Source organism: Ursus americanus, chromosome 30 (genome assembly GCF_024610735.1).
Source record: "Ursus americanus isolate L20-20 chromosome 30, mUrsAme1.1.p, whole genome shotgun sequence".
Taxonomy (NCBI): Eukaryota; Metazoa; Chordata; class Mammalia; order Carnivora; family Ursidae; genus Ursus; species Ursus americanus.
In genome coordinates, this window is record NC_142156.1 from 12,308,056 (window position 1) to 12,324,959 (window position 16,904).

At 51.6% G+C, this 16,904-nt stretch overlaps 1 protein-coding gene across 3 annotated transcripts in view; it reads left to right on the forward strand.

Annotated features, from left to right (window-relative positions):
• Positions 1–8,194, forward strand: part of FBXO21 (F-box protein 21) — a 47,114-nt gene extending 38,920 nt beyond the window's left edge. For 2 of the 3 annotated variants that reach the window (XM_045776001.2, XM_045776011.2), the window contains exon 12: positions 4,057–8,194. In XM_045776001.2, coding sequence (XP_045631957.1) covers positions 4,057–4,244 — 188 coding nt within the window. In that variant the 3' untranslated portion in view covers positions 4,245–8,194. The remainder of the gene's footprint in view (positions 1–4,056) is intronic. The other variant, XM_045776019.2, reaches the window with a different exon arrangement.
• The last annotated feature ends 8,710 nt before the right edge of the window (positions 8,195–16,904 follow it).

A 16,904-nucleotide genomic window follows, 5' to 3' on the forward strand; every position in this document is an offset into this window, starting at 1 on the left:
ATTTTTAAAATTTATTTATTTGACAGACAGCCAGAGAGAGAGGGAACACAAGCAGGGGGAGTGGGAGAGGAAGAAGCAGGCTTCCTGCTGAGTGGGGAGCCTGATGCGGGGCTCCATCCCAGGACCCTGGGATCATGCCCAGAGCCAAAGGCAGATGCTTAACGACTGAGCCACCCAGGCACTCCTAAAATATTTTATTTTAAAAAAGCAGACACATTGCTGTAAAAATGTCAAGGAAATTGGGAAAGACTTAAGATTTCTTCAGGACTTTTAAGTAGGCCTTGATATTTTGCTCACTTTAAGTTTTATATTGCTTAGAGTTTTCATTCCTCTTCAGGTAAGTTTTTTTAAACTTTATTTAGTGGATTTCCCCCTCTTAATACAGAGTCTCCATCTTCATTATCTTTTCTCCTCAGAAATGTTTTTATTGGAGGGGCGCCTGGGTGGCACAGCGGTTAAACGTCTGCCTTCGGCTCAGGGCGTGATCCCAGCGTTATGGGAACGAGCCCCACATCAGGCTCCTCTGCAATGAGCCTGCTTCTTCCTCTCCCACTCCCCCTGCTTGTGTTCCCTCTCTCACTGGCTGTCTCTATCCTGTCAAATAAATAAGTAAAATCTTTTAAAAAAAAAAAAAAAAAGGTTTTTATCGGAGCACCTGGGTGGCTCAGTCAGTTAAGCATCTGACTCTTGATTTCAGCTCGGGTCATGATCTCAGGGTCCTGGGACTGAACACCGCATGGGGCTCTGCGCTCAGCAGGAAGTCGGCTTGAGATTCTGAGATTCTCTCCCCCTCTTTCTCTGCCCCTCTCCCTGCTCATGCTCGCTCTCTCTCTCTCTCCAAAAAATAAATCTTTTTTTTTTTAAAGATTTTATTTATTCATTTGAAACAGAGATAGAGAGAAGGAGTAGGAGGCAGAGGCAGAAGGAGAAGCAGACTCCCTGCTGACCTGGGAGCCTGATGTGGGGCTCGATCCTAGGACCCTGGAATCATAACCTGAGCTGAAGGCAGATGCTTAACCATCTGAGCCACCCAGGCACCCCCAAAATAAATCTTTCTTTAAAAAAAATGTTTTTATTTTTATTTATTTATTTTTAAGATTTTATTTATTTATTTGACAGAGACAGCCAGCAAGAGAACACAAGCAGGGCGAGTGGGAGAGGAAGAAGCAGGCTCCTAGCAGAGGAGCCTGACGTGGGGCTCGATCCCATAACGCCGGGATCACGCCCCGAGCAGAAGGCAGACGCTTAACGACTGTACCACCCAGGCACCCCCAAAAAAATGTTTTTATTAATACCTCTTTCCTGTTTTGCTAGGAGCCTGGGCAAGTAAATAAATGCACAGAACCCAGCCCCTGTCCCTCCTTACTGGCCAGGCATGGGGCCACAAGCACCCCCTTGGACTGCCGCTGACCCCTCATGTGACTTCCAGACGTCTGTCTGTGCTGCCCGTGCCTCTCGTTGGGCCTTCACACACAATTCCCTGCAGCTACTGCTGGCTCACATTATCCTTCCAGATCTGTGATAAAACCTGACCTTGACCTTCTCTTCTCCCAGTACTCAAGCTGCTACTTAATACACAGAAAAACGGGGAGGGAGAGACAATGCTAAAACATACGTCTGAATTCTTTTCAAGCGGTTGCTGTCAGCCTGTTGGTCTAGACAGTTCTTTGTGGTAGCGACCATCCTGTGCGTTTCTTTAGCAGTGGCCCTGGCCTCCTCCCACCGGCATCAGTGGCAGCCCCCAGTTGTGACAACCAAATCTGTCTTCAGATATTTCTGAGTGTTCTGCCAGGGGCAGAATAGCCCCCTGTGGGGAACCACTGCTCTCAACAAACTGGAAACAGAGCCATTGTTCTGAATTACCGACTTGAATTCTTTTTAAATATTTCCATCCTGGCTACTAATGACAGGTAATGGTGGCTCCTCCGAGCAAAAGGGCTTTTTTGCCTCTTGGTGGTAGCTCTGGAGTCTTGACCCCCCCCTTCAGTGTTCATCTGCAGGGACCCTGAGGCCCTCGGTAGCTGCCCTGGCTAAGGCAGCAGGCCGTGGTCCCCCGCCCGTGGGCCTGCCCAACAAAGTGCTGCCCTCGGGAGGGAGGGGCGTGTTCTCAGCAGTGGCATCTGTAAACATCTGAGGGGGTTTCCTGTTCCGGTGGTAGAAACCGGTAACACCTAAAGAAGGGAGATTGGGTTCTCTACAGAGATCTCGTCGTAACAGTAGCTGTTAGGGTTTGCAGACTTCTCAGTCTCCCTTTTGAAGAACCTCGGGCTCCTGTGTCCACAGAGCGCCGTCAGCCAGGGCCGCCGCGGGCCCTCGGGTCAGTCCCCACTCCTGCATCCTTGCCCCCGCTCTGTGGTGTGTCTCCTCCTCTGCCGCCCTCAGCTCTGAACCTGGGTTCGAGGCCCGGATGCATCCTGGGCCAGGGCTTTCTGTCCGTGTCACAGTTCACTCAGCTGCGGACGGGAGTGGGGACAGGGGCCCCCTGGGGAGTGACGTATGCGCCCGCTGGGAGCTGGAGTCTGGCGGGAGTGCCCCCCTGGCCACACTCCGTGGGAAACTAAGCGCCGCGGACGGAGCGGCCCCGATGCGCGGCCTCCAGGCTCACTGTCCTGTCTGGCAGCGTGGCGTGTGGCCGCCCCTTCCCTCGCAGCGTGTGGGAAACAGGTCACTCGTTTTCCTGGCTGCGTCTTCTGAGGAGCAGATGTGCCGTCGTGAGCACGGGAACGGCGTCGGACAGTCCGTCCGCTCTGACACGCACACCCTCCTGAGTGAGGGTGGGGCGGTCGCCCAGCGTCGCCTGCGCACCGGCCTTGTGTGCGTCTTTCTCAGGAGCTCCCGGTACACCTGAGCGTGTCCTACGCACCGCGGTCTGGTAGCACGGTGTTTCTCAAATCCCTTCCCGTCTTATGGTTAAAAAAAAAGTTGCAGATTGAATCATGCGACTCCTTCCCCCTCCCAACACCAGGTCAGGTCAGTGCTTCCAGAAGATGCTCCTGTGGAGGCTGGGGACGCTCGGCCTCTGGGTGGAGGGGGCTGAACGCCCTGAATTGGCACGTCAGGACGTTTAACCAAGGCGTCGAGGGCTGCGCTGCGTGTGTTAGACTCGCTTGACTTAACGCTAGTGAAGGGCCTTGCAGGGTCTGTGTGGGTCAGAACCGAGCCTGCCCTGGTCCCTGCCCGGCCCAGCTTCTCTTGGTGCCAGGTCATGGGGGCTGTGGCTCAGCTTCTCCTGGATGCGGGGCTCAAGACACCATCCTGTCGTTGGGCTTTTGGGGGAGAGCCATTTTTCAAAGTTTTGGGGGCGGAAGAGTGACGTGAAAGGATTTCAGCCTTTTAAATACCTTGCCTGTATTGTTCTCTGTTTGTTTTAATCATCCCGTTTTAAAGGAGTTTTTCTGTTTCTCTGGTGGCAGAATGGCTAGCCGGGCGAGGAGGTAGCATGGTTTCCTAGGAGACCGTGCAAGTAGTGACAGCCCACATCCGCACAGGTTGGAGGTGCGAGCCGCTCATCGGCTGCTCCCACGGGCTCCGCGCAGCCCTGAGCAGGCTTGCCTGCCGAAGCACGCGGCCAGTATTGAAGGGAGCCAGGGGGAGGAGTGCGGTCTGTGTGGGAGCACTCCGTTAGTAGACAAGAAGGATGGCAGGTGCGAGACTTGGAGCCGCACGGTGTGGAGGCTTCCCAGGTCGAACCTCTGGCAGACGACGGGCAGGCTCGGATGCCCTGGCCCCTACGCTTGGCTTTGGTGCAGTCAAGTCAGAGGGGCATGATGAGTCTGTGGTTAGCCAGCCCCCCAGAGACGGCTGGAGATTTGCCGGGGCCGACCTCTTGCTCAGAGAATAGGAGAACATTCTGTTCAGTGTGGAGCTGGGGGTGGCCCATTGCTCCGTCCCCCAGCTGCCCGCACTGCCATTGTCCTGTTACCTCCTTCAGATTCCGTAAACATGTCTCTCCTTTTTCTCCATGTCAAAAATGCCAACGAAAGGGGTGAGAGATAGGAAGATGCTGCAGGAATGTCCGTTTTAACGGCGATTGTCCATGTGCCTCTTTACCAACAGAGAACTTGGAATATAACGTGGAGCCTCAAGAAATCTCGCACCCCGATGTCGGACGCTATTTCTCAGAGTTCACCGGCACACACTACATCCCGAACGCGGAGCTAGAAATCCGGTATCCAGAGGACCTGGAGTCTGTGTATGAAACGGTGCAGAATATTTACAGTGCAAAGAAGGAGGATGTAGAGTAACGTCTAGTAGAGGACACTGCACCTTTGCTGCTGCTGCTGTCCTCCAGGAGAACAGGATTCCGGAAGAAGACGTCTCCATGGATCCCTCTGGATTCACGCCACCAGGAAAGCCACTTAACCAGTAGCGCTGGTTGCGTCCTACCAAGTTTAAATAACGTGTGCTCTCCTCAGCTGCAAAGACAATGTTGCTCTCCGCCTACACTAGTGAATTCATTTGACGGCACTGTGTTCAGTGGCATGGCTTGTGTGCTTGTCCTGTGGTGACAGTTCGTGACATTCTGTCTTCATGAGGTCTCACAGTCGACACTCTTAGAGTCATTCTTCCTGCTCACTTCCCGTACGTGTGTCTCCACCTGTCAGAACATTTCATTTGCCAGAGGGGGTCCCATGTTGGCAATAATTTCTTTCTGATTTCTCTGCGGAACACGTGCAGTCCTGAGTCGGGGCTGCTTGTCTTTTTACCCTGAATTTAGTTGCTTATTCAGAGGGGAAGCTGTGAGTGATTATGGCCCATCTGAGAGATGGGGACATTAACAGACTAATGGTAATCAGAATCATCCGCATTTATTTTTTCTAATATTTGAAACAGATTTCAGGCGTTTTGTCTTCTCCTTTATTGAATTGGGAGAATGGCATAGCTTTTCCTTCCGTGTTCCTCTCCGATTATGCTCATCTCTCTGCGAATCCTTAGCTTTCTGTTTCATTACATAAAATCTGAGAAAGTGCATAATAATGGCCTTTATGGATGGATTTTCCCACGTTCATCTACTATTCCTCCCTTTAAAATAACTACTTTTTTTTCTTTTAATTTTAAAAATTGTTCCAGTATCATGAGTAGATCTTAAGTCAGTGATGGGTTCTCTTTATAGTAGGAAGTATAATCTGGTATTAAAATGTTTGCTTTTAGAAACCATACGCAGTGGTCTCCAAAGACCTGAAAAGGTTTCACTTTTGTAATCAGAAAAAAAGAAATAATGAAACTTACAAGTTTTTTAAAAAGGAAAGAGGAGGTTCCATGCCCCCTGTCATCCCTAAGAATCACTCTAAGACCCTTTTGAGTGTGGTGGGGTGGAAACAAGTAAAACGTCTTTAATTTGAAGAGTGTTCGATCAGTGGGGAAGGAGGCGGGGGTGTCCTTCTGCTTTCTCGAAACACTGTTGTCCTGAAGATACCACTGGCTCCCGCTCCGCGCCCTTAGTCCCTGAGCGTGAGGGCCCCGGGTCCTTGCGCAGCTCCAAACGCCTGCCGCTCTCCACCTGCCTGTTCTCAACGAGCTAGCTAATTCGTAGTTAACCAGTAGAAGCTAACGTCTGGAGTTAGAACCTAGTTGCTTTACTCTCTGAGTTGAAAAGAACCCAGTTGCTCTGGTGAGTGAGGCTTCGGGGGCCGTGATCTGGCCCTGCCTCACCACCCTTCTGTGCATTTGCATGCTGTTTTTCCACGCCGTGTTTGATGACTGCCTCTCGTTTAGCCCTTGGAAGCCCTGGGATGACCGAGGTTTGGGGAAGCCACCTGAGACCACTTAGTAGTACCTGGCGGCTGGTAAGCAGTTATTAGAGATGAGGGTCTGGTGGGCCGGCTCCTGCCAGCCTGAGTTAGCGCTCGCCAGTGTCCGCGTCCCTTGTCAGTCAGATCCAGAGCCCGATGGGTTAGGTCTGCCTGGGAAATGTGACCACTCACAGCACCCAGCCTGCTGAGGCTGGGGGTCTTACACTACTCTCGTTTAAAGGTGAGAACTAGTTAATCTGGAGCTAATACTAACCAGATGCATTACTAAGAAACTGTGGAGCATGCTGAGTTATAATCGTTGGTTTTCTGGTTTGATTTCCTTTTTTTCTTAGGGTAACATCAAAGCCAAGAAGGATGGTTTTACCTTTACTGACCCAATGTAAATATGTATCTAGACCGTTTTTAAATGTGTTTCTTCACGAATGCTTCATTTGGCTCCAGGAAGCCTGTGTCACCTGTGTAAGTTGGTATTTGGGCACTTTATATTTTTCTAAAAACGTGTTTTGGATCTCCTGTATTCTAATAAATCATAAGTTTCTTTTTAAAATTTTTTCCAAAAGTTTTCTCCATTTTAAAAAGCCCTGTTACAACAAAGTAGGAGTTTCACGATGTTAAAATATTAAATATTTGGATATAGTAACTTCTTTCTCTTCAAATGAATGCCAAGATTTTTTTGTACAATGATTAATAAATGGAACTTACCCAGAGAAACCACACAAGTGGCCTGCCCAATTTCGTTTCGGAACAGAAAGCCCGGCCTTGACAACGGCAGAATGTCTCTGGTTTCTCTTCTGATCCAAACATGCAAACATTTGCTGTACTGAATTTTTCCTAATGTTGGTGAGTGCTCAGGGTACCTTTATTCCGTGGGCTCCTTGCCAGATGTCAGTTCTGTAAGCGGGCTGTCTGTCGAGAGCACCTGGTTGTCATGCAAACGTTGCAGCTTGTCACCGATGTTACACAGTCTGTGTTGTGAAGTGGGAAAGGCAGGTTCTCGGTGCGTCGTTAACATTGATGTGAAAGCTGCGTGACGTGCCGCATGTCCGCAGAGCCCCGGGGGGGCGCCCGTTCTCCGGGGGATGCGCTGCGTGCTGTGCGGGGAGGGCCGGGCCAGTCACCAGCGTCCTGCGCTGCGGTGGGTCTCAGACTGTGAACATACTGTTGTGCATTGTGATTTTATGAGAGGAGAGTGTCGTGTGCCATGTCTTCTCTACTTCTTAGACCCTAGAACTCCCCCCCCCCCCCACGCACGTACACACACACAGAGCAGCCTGAGGTCCAGTGTTTGCAGACATACTTTGGGAAACATTGTGTCACCAGTTACGTCCAAAACTAGTCTCTGTTCACCTCAGACTAGTTTGGCCAAGCGTCTCGTTTGAAAACTTCCATCTAATCGGATTTTGAAAGGCTGGCTTCGTGTTGTCTGCGCCTGAACCTCATAACAGATCTCATTACAAGTGCATTTACCCAGCAAAATTGTTTTATCATGAAAACCAGCATTAATACTGTTGCTAAATCAGTTTCACATTTTCTAATATCTACTTAAAGTCTTGTTCTAATTTTAAAATGTCTCAGTCTTTCTTAACGTTTTAAATTGAGTCAAACGTTCATGTTCTAGGCTTTCTTGTACCATTAGAAGGAGAAATGCTGTTTTCCTTACTCCATATTCCAAGTAAATAAAATTGGATTACCAGCAACTTTTTAATTTAGAAGTATCCTGTGGCCATAATAATCAAGGTGTAGCTCTTCATGTTTTTCTGTTTGTTTTGGAGGAAAGGGGAGGATGTTCACCTAGACGAAATGCAGAATTTGGCTTTGTGACGGTTTATTTCTGGAGATGTCGGCAGTTGTATTGCATGTGCCCTTTTGTACTGCAAGCTTCCTTTGAGCCAGCCCTGGCCTGAACTAGAATTCTACTCCACAGCAACCCTCCAAGGCAGGGCCGGGTAGTCAGTATTTTTGCGGGCCACGGAAGGTCACATGTTCTTTGTTTTCAAAAACGTAGAAGACCTTCTCAGCTCAGGGGCTGTAAAGAAACGGGCCGGGCCGTGGGCTGGGTCTGGCCTGTGGGCCGCAGTGTGCTGATCCCTGTCGAGGTGTAGGCCTGCCAGCATCCCACTGTCCAGCCGGGAAGTCGGGAGTGTACCGCTGGGAGGCGGCCCGGCCGGTGGGACGCCCAGGTGTCTGACCTCCGAGCTCCAGCTCCTGACAACCACACTACCGCCAACTTTAGCAACTACCTCGCACTGGTGTGATCTTTTTTGCCTTGCAGCCACTTTAACTTCTAAACGTTTCAGTTCTGAACACTTAGAATCTTGAGAGGAAAGGACATTCCTTTGGTGAATAAAATTCTGTGCAATTATAGAATAAATGTATTATGGCCATTTAGCGATGATTGTATTAGGGTAATGCTAGTTCTGTAATAAATAGACCCAAAAATATCCTGTGGCTTGAACACAAAAGAACTTTCTTGCTCACCTACCACCGGCAGGGGAATGGGGGAGGGGCAGGCTGCTGCTGTCTGTCTGGGGGGGGGGCTGTGTGGCCTCAAAGGGGAGTGAGCATGGAGGGACGCATCTGGGAGGGTTCAGTGTGCCAAGGCTGGGGGTGGCCCTTGGCAGTGCCACTCACATTTCGCAAAGGAGGCTGGGAATGATGACACAGAAACACGTGGCCAGTCCACTGTGGGCATGCTCTCCCCACAGCAGGACATACCCCCTTCCCAGGGAGACAGCCTCTGTGAGCTCAAGCTGTCTGTGATGGCAAATATTGCCCGTGTCAGTGGCACCCAGAAACGTATTGCTTGCTCCTGCCACAGCACAGCCCCCAGGCTGTGGGAGAGACTCCTCACGGGTCCTACTGCTAGCCGCCATCTGCAGTCCCCACAGCAGATGACCGTGGGAGGGAAGGAGAGGAGGCCTCAGGCCAAGCCACATCTGTCACGTCTGCCTCGGTAACCAGACACGCCACAGACCCACAACCCAACTCCAGAGGAGGCTGGGGAATGGCCTCCCGTGTGCCCAGGAGGAAAAGGAAAGTTGGGGGTTCCGTCTGGTCTGTGCCTCTCACCCAAAGCCTCTCCTACCCACTTCCTGCATCCTGCCCAGAGTCAGTCCAGCATGGCTTCTTGGGGACCAGCCCCATGAACCAGACCTCCTCCCCCTAGTGCCCATTCAGTGGGGATGCAGAGGCCAGACAGCTGCAGTAGGGACTACCCCCCCCACCTGGGAAAAAGAACGAAGGAGACCCACACAAGCTGCTGTGCTCCCTGTGGCGAGATCCTGCTGGGCGGGCACCATGAGGACACTCCCCCTGCCCTCTGAACCCAGCCCTCCCAGGTCACCCCACTAGTACGGGTCAGGGGTGCATCCTCCCTGGGAGCTGGGCAACTTCTGCAGTGTGCTTCCTGCCTGGTGCAGGTTGGGGGGGCCAGCCCCAGACTGTTACTTTTACAAAAGCTTGTGAATCCTCTGGCCACGATCCCCTCAGACACTCAGGCTACTAACCTGTCTGTGCCTATGACCGTAGCCAGAGTTCTTTTCCGGAACTTCATGGGCTGCTTTATTTCTTGCGGCTCTGCTCCGTGCCTGTCTCCCCACCACACCCCGCCCGTCCCCGACTTAAGGACGGCCGATAATCGCCAAAGCTGGGCCCAGCTGTTTAGCGGGCCCGCGCTGCTCGAAGTGATTCTCATCCTCCTCTCTGGCTGGGGCTGCACAGGAGCAGTTCTGTTTGTAACATAGGGAGCCCAGGATTTCGGACTTCTGGTTCTCACACCAGCGCCTTTTCCCCTGGGCATCTCTCTTGTGTACCTTGCTGCGAGCAGCAAAGGGCCACCGGGGCACTGTGTTCTCCCTCTCCAACTACTTCCCCTAGACCAGCGGCAGCACCAGGGGCTCCACCTTGCAAACCGGAAGCGTAGATTTTACCAAGTACGACCCCAAACACAGCCCTCCCACCTCCCAGCCTGCGGTCTGTGTGCCTTGCCACCCGACTGCCAAGCGGATAACGTACAATTTAGGTTTTTGTTAGGGCAGTCCCCCTTTCAAGGGTTTTTGTTTTGGCCTGGGGAGAGGCAGACGGTGGTTTAAGTTTAAAGTGGCCTAATGTTTCCATAGGAAGTTCTTTCTTGGCTGTGCAAACAAAAAAAACAAAAACAAAAACTAAGGACAATGATGGCGAGTTTTCTGGGGACAGGAAGACTGAAAGCAAGTTGTTTAGTGAACTTAAGGAATTGACAGAATAAAGGAAAGAAATTTGGGGGAGAACGAGTGTAGACAGCATGCATTATAGAATATTGCGTGGTCAGATTTTCCAGCTATTTCCCTTAGAATGACAACTCTTGGGGCGCCTGGTAGAGCTCAGTCGGTAGAGCATGTGACTTGATCTCGGGGTTGTAAGTTCGAACCCCACATTGGGTGTAGAGCTCAAACGTACACTTGTTTTTTATTTAAAAAACAAAATCTTAAAAAAAATGACAAATCTTAATGGAAGTTTTCATATTCAACCCACAGAAATCAGGGAACCCAGAGAATACTTTGAACGAAGGTTCTCCCTGTCTCCAAAACATTGTCATCCCCAGGTTTTAGAAATCACTAATAACCCGCCGCTTACTCTATGGTGATGTCCTCAGTCGTGGCTACAGGACAGGAAGACATTGACTGACTTCCCCCCCCTTCTAGGTCCTTTTGGCTGGTCTGACAATTAAATCGACACAAGACAGATAAACAGGAGAAGAAAATAATGAATTTAGTATCTTACTTACAGGAGCCCATAGAAATAAGAGACTCAGAGACGTGCCCGAAGTTGGCAGCTTTTATACCTTCCAGACAAACAGTACACTTGTGAAGAATTGACAAGAGCAAGGGGTTTGGACTTGGGGAAGCCAATGAGTGCAGAAGCAACAGGGGTTGTTCCCAGAGCCTTCTGGGCCCTGGATTCCCTCTGGTGGTAAGGACGCCTCTCTTTCTCCGGGTAGAGGGAGGGTTACCTCGCACAAGGGAGATTTATTTACCGCCCTCACGGTCAGAGTGTCCTCCTTGCCCTGGCTGCATCGTAAGTCACTTTATTATTATTATTTTTTTAAAGATTTTATTTATTTATTCGACAGGATAGAGATAGCCAGCGAGAGAGGGAACACAAGCAGGGGGAGTGGGAGAGGAAGAAACAGGCTCATAGCGGAGGAGCCTGATGTGGGGCTCGATCCCATAACGCCGGGATCACACCCTGAGCCGAAGGCAGACGCTTAACCGCTGTGCCACCCAGGCGCCCCCGTAAGTCACTTTAATTCAAAATAATCACCACGCCACAGAGGCGGATTTGGGGGCGGCCTGCCCTGAACCCTCCCCCTGCTGTTCCTTTGCAGAGAGGACTTGGCCAGCAGGCTCTCCTACATCCCTCCGCAGCACCCCTGCTGCCCTGCTTGGCCCTTTTCCCAGCATTGCACCCACCGCCCAAAATTCAGGCAGGTTTTTCCTAATCACCCCCCCCCGAAATTGTTTTGCCCTTTTTTTCAATTGAGGTGAAATTCACATAACGTAAAATGAACCATTTAAAAATGTACCACTCGGGGCACCTGGGTGGCTCAGTCGGTGAAGCGTCTGCCTTCGACTCAGGTCGTGATCCCAGCGTGCTGGCATCGAGCCCCACGTCGGGCTCTCTGCATACGGGAGAGTCAGCTTCTCCCTCTCCCTCTGTGCCCTCGCTCTCGCTCTCTCAAGTAAATAAAATCTTTAAAAATTAAAATTAAAGCGTACAACTCCGTGGCACTTAGCGCGTCCGCCACCCCGATGTAGACGAAAACGCTGTCCTCACCTCAAAATAAGGCCCTGGACCCATTAAGGGAGCGCTCCCCAGTCCTCCCTCCCTGAGCCCCCCGTCCGCCTCTGAGGATTTGTCTGTTCCGAATGTTGCGTATACACGGACTCGTGGGCTACGTGGTCTTGGGCGGCTGGCTTCCTTCACTGAGCACAGCGTTCCCAGGCCCACCCGCTGTGTAGCATGACTCATGCCACTCTCGGCTGCGTAATGCTCCTTTGTACGGACCCACATTTTGTTTATCCGTTCAGCTATTGACGGGCCTTTGGGTCGTTCCCACCTTCTGGGTGTGGCGAATAGAGCTGCTCTGAAGCCTGCATGGGATTTTCAATACCACAGGCAGCTCTGCTACGGCCTTGTATGCACCCCTGTGCTTTCTGCACCACGAGGGTCACGATCTGTCATTCTCCGCAGCGGCCGGTTTTTCCTTTGGGCACGATATCGCGCCACTGAGAATGTGAGCCCCACCTGGGAGGTGGCACTGGGAAGAGCTGCCGTCTCATCTCACTGATTGACCGCTGGTGTCTTGAGTGTCTTTTTTTTTTTTTAAGATTTTATTTGAGAGAGAACATGAGCAGGAAGGGGGGGCAGAGGCAGAAGCAGGCTCCCCGCTGAGCAGGGACCCCCCCCTTCCCCCCGATGTGGGACTCGATCCCAGGCCCCTGGGATCATGACCTGAGCCGAAGGCGGACGCTTCACCGACTGAGCCACCCGGGCACCCCCTTGAGTGTCTTTTAATTCGCCCATGTTAGTGCCAGAAGCTGTGCCAGGAGACGTACGTTTCTGTCCCCTGTAAGTGCTAAAGGGTATATTCTCAAGGCCTTTCTCGGTACATATTACACAGTCTTCGCCCTGCTATGCCTCTTACAAATATGGGATAAAAGAAAGTGCAGTTGTGAGACTTTCTGGGTAACGGCTACCTTTATACGAAACTATTCCCACGGGATTAGAGCATTAGAAAGCTAAAGGCCTCCTGGACAGTCAGCTGGTGCTAGACCATTGTTCCCGACATTTTACAAAGGGAAATAAGGAGGCCCATGGAGGTTAGGTGCCTCGATCTGGCAGGTGGCTCAGAGCAGGTACTCAAGCCTGGGCCTTTGGACTTGACGGTCCTGGTGTTTCTCTCGTCCCCAAATTGCTTCCTCCGAGGGTGTTTCCTGCCCTACAGAGAGTCTTGCTAATAACATCAGCCCTTATTACTCGGCATTCAAAACCTTGTTATTTCTCCATGGCTGACTCTGCCGTGGCAGCCTCCCAGCCAGCTGCAAACATTCTCTGATCTTTGACAGAGAATGAGCAAGTGTCCTTTATCCCTCACCATCTCGGCAATTTGTCCTCTTGAAGTTTGGGGAGATCTTATTCAAAACCCGCAAAGACTTTTTAAAGGAAAGGAAGTTGCTTCTTTCCCCCTCCGGCTTTATGGAGGTGTAGTCGATCTCTGGAATGGACTCATCTTGAGCAACTGTGATTTAATAAATGATCTCTCCTCAAGCGTGGGTCGGCAGACTTCTCCTGGAAAGGGCCAGGTAGTATTTTTGACTTTTCAGGCTCTTCACGACTACTCAGGCCTGCTATTGGGCAGTAGGTGAACAAGTGCATGTGGCTGTGTGCCAATAAAACTTTATTTACAAAAACAGGTGTGAGCTGGGTTAGGCCCACAGGCCATCGTTTGCTGACCCTACCGCACAATCCGCTTGACCAGTTTTGTTTAAACAGAAGTCTAAGCAGAAGCAACATCAAAAAGTTGAAAGAGGGTAGGGGAGCCCGGCTGGCTCAGTCAGAAAAGCTCGCGACTCTTGGTCTCGGGGTGGTGAGTTTGAGCCCACACTGGGCGTAGAGATTACTAAAAAATAAACTTTTCTAAAAAAAGGTGAAAGAAGGTAATGGAAACCCGTATACCCTGCACCAGGATTCAACATTTGCTATATTTTATTTCTCTCTGATCCATTTGAAAGTGCCTCAGACAACCTGAGACTTCTCCCTAAATTCTTCCAGCGTGTCTTTCCCAAGAATGAGAACGCTTTCCTCCACGACCGCGGTGCCATGCGTACCTAAAAAAATTCTCAGTCGTGATGCGAGAAATGCACCCTCAGGGGCACCTGGGTGGCTCCGTCGCTTAAGCATAACCCCAAATGCGACCTCGTGGCTTTCTTATTTAATTAGCTACAACTAAGACCCTACTTCCATGGACTACATTGGCTAAGAACAGTGATCTGGGCTGAGGTGTAAGAACATGACCCATCTAATGTCGGTCTGGGGGCTGTGCCCTCTTTCTGGGTGGGACAGTAGGGTTCTCAGCAATTCCATTTGCAGATACAGAGAACCTAACAGCCCATGTTCTTCTGAGTCGGCCCATCATGTGAATGAGCCAGTGGGGTACTGAGACATTGACATTTTCGTGTTCTTGCCTCTTACCTCTCCTGGGCCTTAAGTTCCTACCCTTCTGGGCCCACTCGAGGGATGTATAGCCCTGGGTGTGGCTCCGCCGATGGCTCTTCTTACAAGCAAGCCAGCCAGTCATGTCTTCCATGCCTCCCTGTCTTCAAATGCATCTTTAACACAACTCCCTCCGCTTGTCCTCTTCCAGACTTGGAGGTTTTTCTTTTTCGGAGCCCCGGATAATAGAAATGGTCTTATACAAACGAAGGGCTTTCGTTTCTTGGAGACTTCAACTCATTCGTCTCGAGAGGTCCAGCCCAGAGTCTTGTGAGAACTGGAGATACTCCTGTGTGTTGGGGCTCAGCCAAGTCCCTTGGTCTAAGCGGATGTCATTCCCGAAACCTCCAGCTTTTCTCACGCACGCTTGGACCCAGCTGGGCCATTTGTCTGTTAGGGCTTGGCGTGGGTGGCTGGGCACGGGGCCACCGTCCTCCTTCTCGGTGAATCTGTTCAGCTGCCTTCAGGACCTGGACTCGTGATGGGAAGACACAGACAGCAGAGGTTGAGACCAAAAGGAATAACCTGGTTCAGTGTGTGGGTGATTGAAACTCACGGTGGCCCCAGGTGTGCTGTCCCGGCTGTTTAGACCACACCCGCTCTGGGGAGCAGGGGCTCCCTTCGGCCCAGTCTGGCTGGCATCTTTCATCCCATTTTGCGGTGAAGCAGCCTTTCCTTCTGCTTAGGCGGGGAGGGGGGCCCTCCGTGGGGTGTCAAGCATGACTTCTTGAGCCCAGCATGCACACTTGACTCCGGTCTGTGTCCGTAGTGGCCGACACAGTTGGCAGGCAGGTGCTTCGAGCACATTAACCGAAGTCCCTTTACCTTCGCATGACAGAGCACTCTTCGCAGAAACATCCCACACTGTCAAAGCCCACGCTCTCCGAGCCTTGATTCTGCACCAGGCCTGGATGTACTTGGAATGACCCCATTTCACACACAAGGAAACTAAGGCTCAGAGAAGTGGAGGAACTTGCCCAAGATGGCACAGCTCTCATCCCAACCCAGCTCTGCTGACTCCAAAACCCCAGGGGCTCCTTACAGCCCCTGCAGACTGAATGTCTGAGTCCCTCCCGTCAAGTGTGTGTGTTGAAACGTGAACCCGGGTGTCATGGTATTTGGAGGTGAGGTGACTAGGGCACGAAGGTCCCCTCATGAGGGGATTAGTGGTCTGATAAAGGGGACCCCAGAGAGCTCCCTCACCCCTTCACGGTGTGAAGACCTAGCAGGAAGACCTCATCCGTGAACCCAGAAGCAGCTCCCACCAGACGCCGAATCTGCCAGCACCTTGACCTTGGACTTCCAGCCTCCAGAACATGAGAAATAAGTACTTGCTGCATAAGCCCCCTCCCCCAGTCCGTGGTATTCTGGTCTAGCAGCCTGAACGGATTAAGGTAACTCCCCCAGTAGAGTTTGACTCCCTATCCTCCTGGAAACAAATAGAATAAGGCAACCTTCTTGCATAAAAATGTCTACAGTTTTCTGTGACATTGTGACAAAATTGCCGTGAATACAATTTGGCTGAGTTAGTTAAACTCCCAAGGGCAGACTCAGGGCATGCTTTAGGACCTGTGCCAAAGCATGACTTACTTGCGCGCACATCGTCATTTTGCCTTTCCAGGGATTAGAAGCTGCCAGCCAAAGGTGTTCAGAGGACCACCTGCTGATTTCCTGGTTTCTCAAGATGGCACTCCATCCTATCTTTATATGGGTATGTTATTTATCAGTGACTAAGATTCCTTCTAAGTGGTGTTAGGATTTCTGCCTTCCTTTTCTCTTATCCACCGAGATTGTTGGGGCATCATTTGGTTTCACCCTCCTCTTGGGGTGGGGGCAGGGTGGTGGTGGACATACTGCAGCAGAACAGAAGGGCCGTTTCCGGGTCTCAGATGCATGGGTTTTGGCGAAATAAGCCATGGAGGGGGGAGGCAGAAGTGTCCAAACAGTTTTGCGCACGTGGTAATAGAGACAAACAGATGGTTCCATGGTGAGGGGGGGCCAGGCTTTGTAGTTTCCACTGGTCGTGATGGACTACGCTAAGTGTCACTGTCCAGGCAAGGTGCATTCAGCATGAGTCACCCCCGTCAGGCAGTGGTCCAGAACAATCAGCATCTCTAACTTTAAACTCTCACGAGGCTTCTGGCACTCTGAGACCTGCCAGGAGAGGACCCTCCTGAACAGGGAGCACCCAGAGAGCCAGAAAGGGGCCAGCTGCCACACAGGACAGCCCCGGTATCCTGCCAGCTGGTCGCACACCCCAGGCTCTGCCAGCCCCTCCAGGGAACCCGTGTTCTCATTTGGGAAGGAGAGACAGAGAGACTGGGAATTTTCCATGTTCCTGCCCTGGGTGACTCAGAAGACAGCCAGATCTGTTCCCAGCTTGTTTTACTACTTCTGTCGTTTCTCCGGGGGAGCCACACAGATCAAAGGCTGGGAGAGCTTTGTCTGCCCCCGCTGTCCCTTCTGACCGTAAGTTCTCCCCACGATCTGCTTCCCTGTCCCATCTTCAGGCGCCCCCAGCTGCCGGGGGCCCACCCGCCGGCCTGGATGTGCGTCTGTCTGTCCTCGTGGGGCTCAGGAGCTCTGCTGTGAGGTTTTTGTCGTGTGTCGCCGACTCTGTGGAATGCACCAGAGAAGCAAGAGAACGCAGCAGGCTGGCAAAAGAGAGGGGCTGGGCCTTCTCATATGTCGCCTTGGGGTTGGGTTTGCAGACCAAACCAGGACTCCGTCGACTCCAGCAAGTGACTCAGGGACACAGGACACTGTTTCTCTCCTCCCGTCCCCTATGGACCAGGACTGCCTATTTCTCACCTAGGCCTAGATCCAACCAGGTGTTGGAAACGACTTGCCATGTGCCCATCGGGGCCTGTCGCAGGCGCAGAGGCCATTCACTCGCTG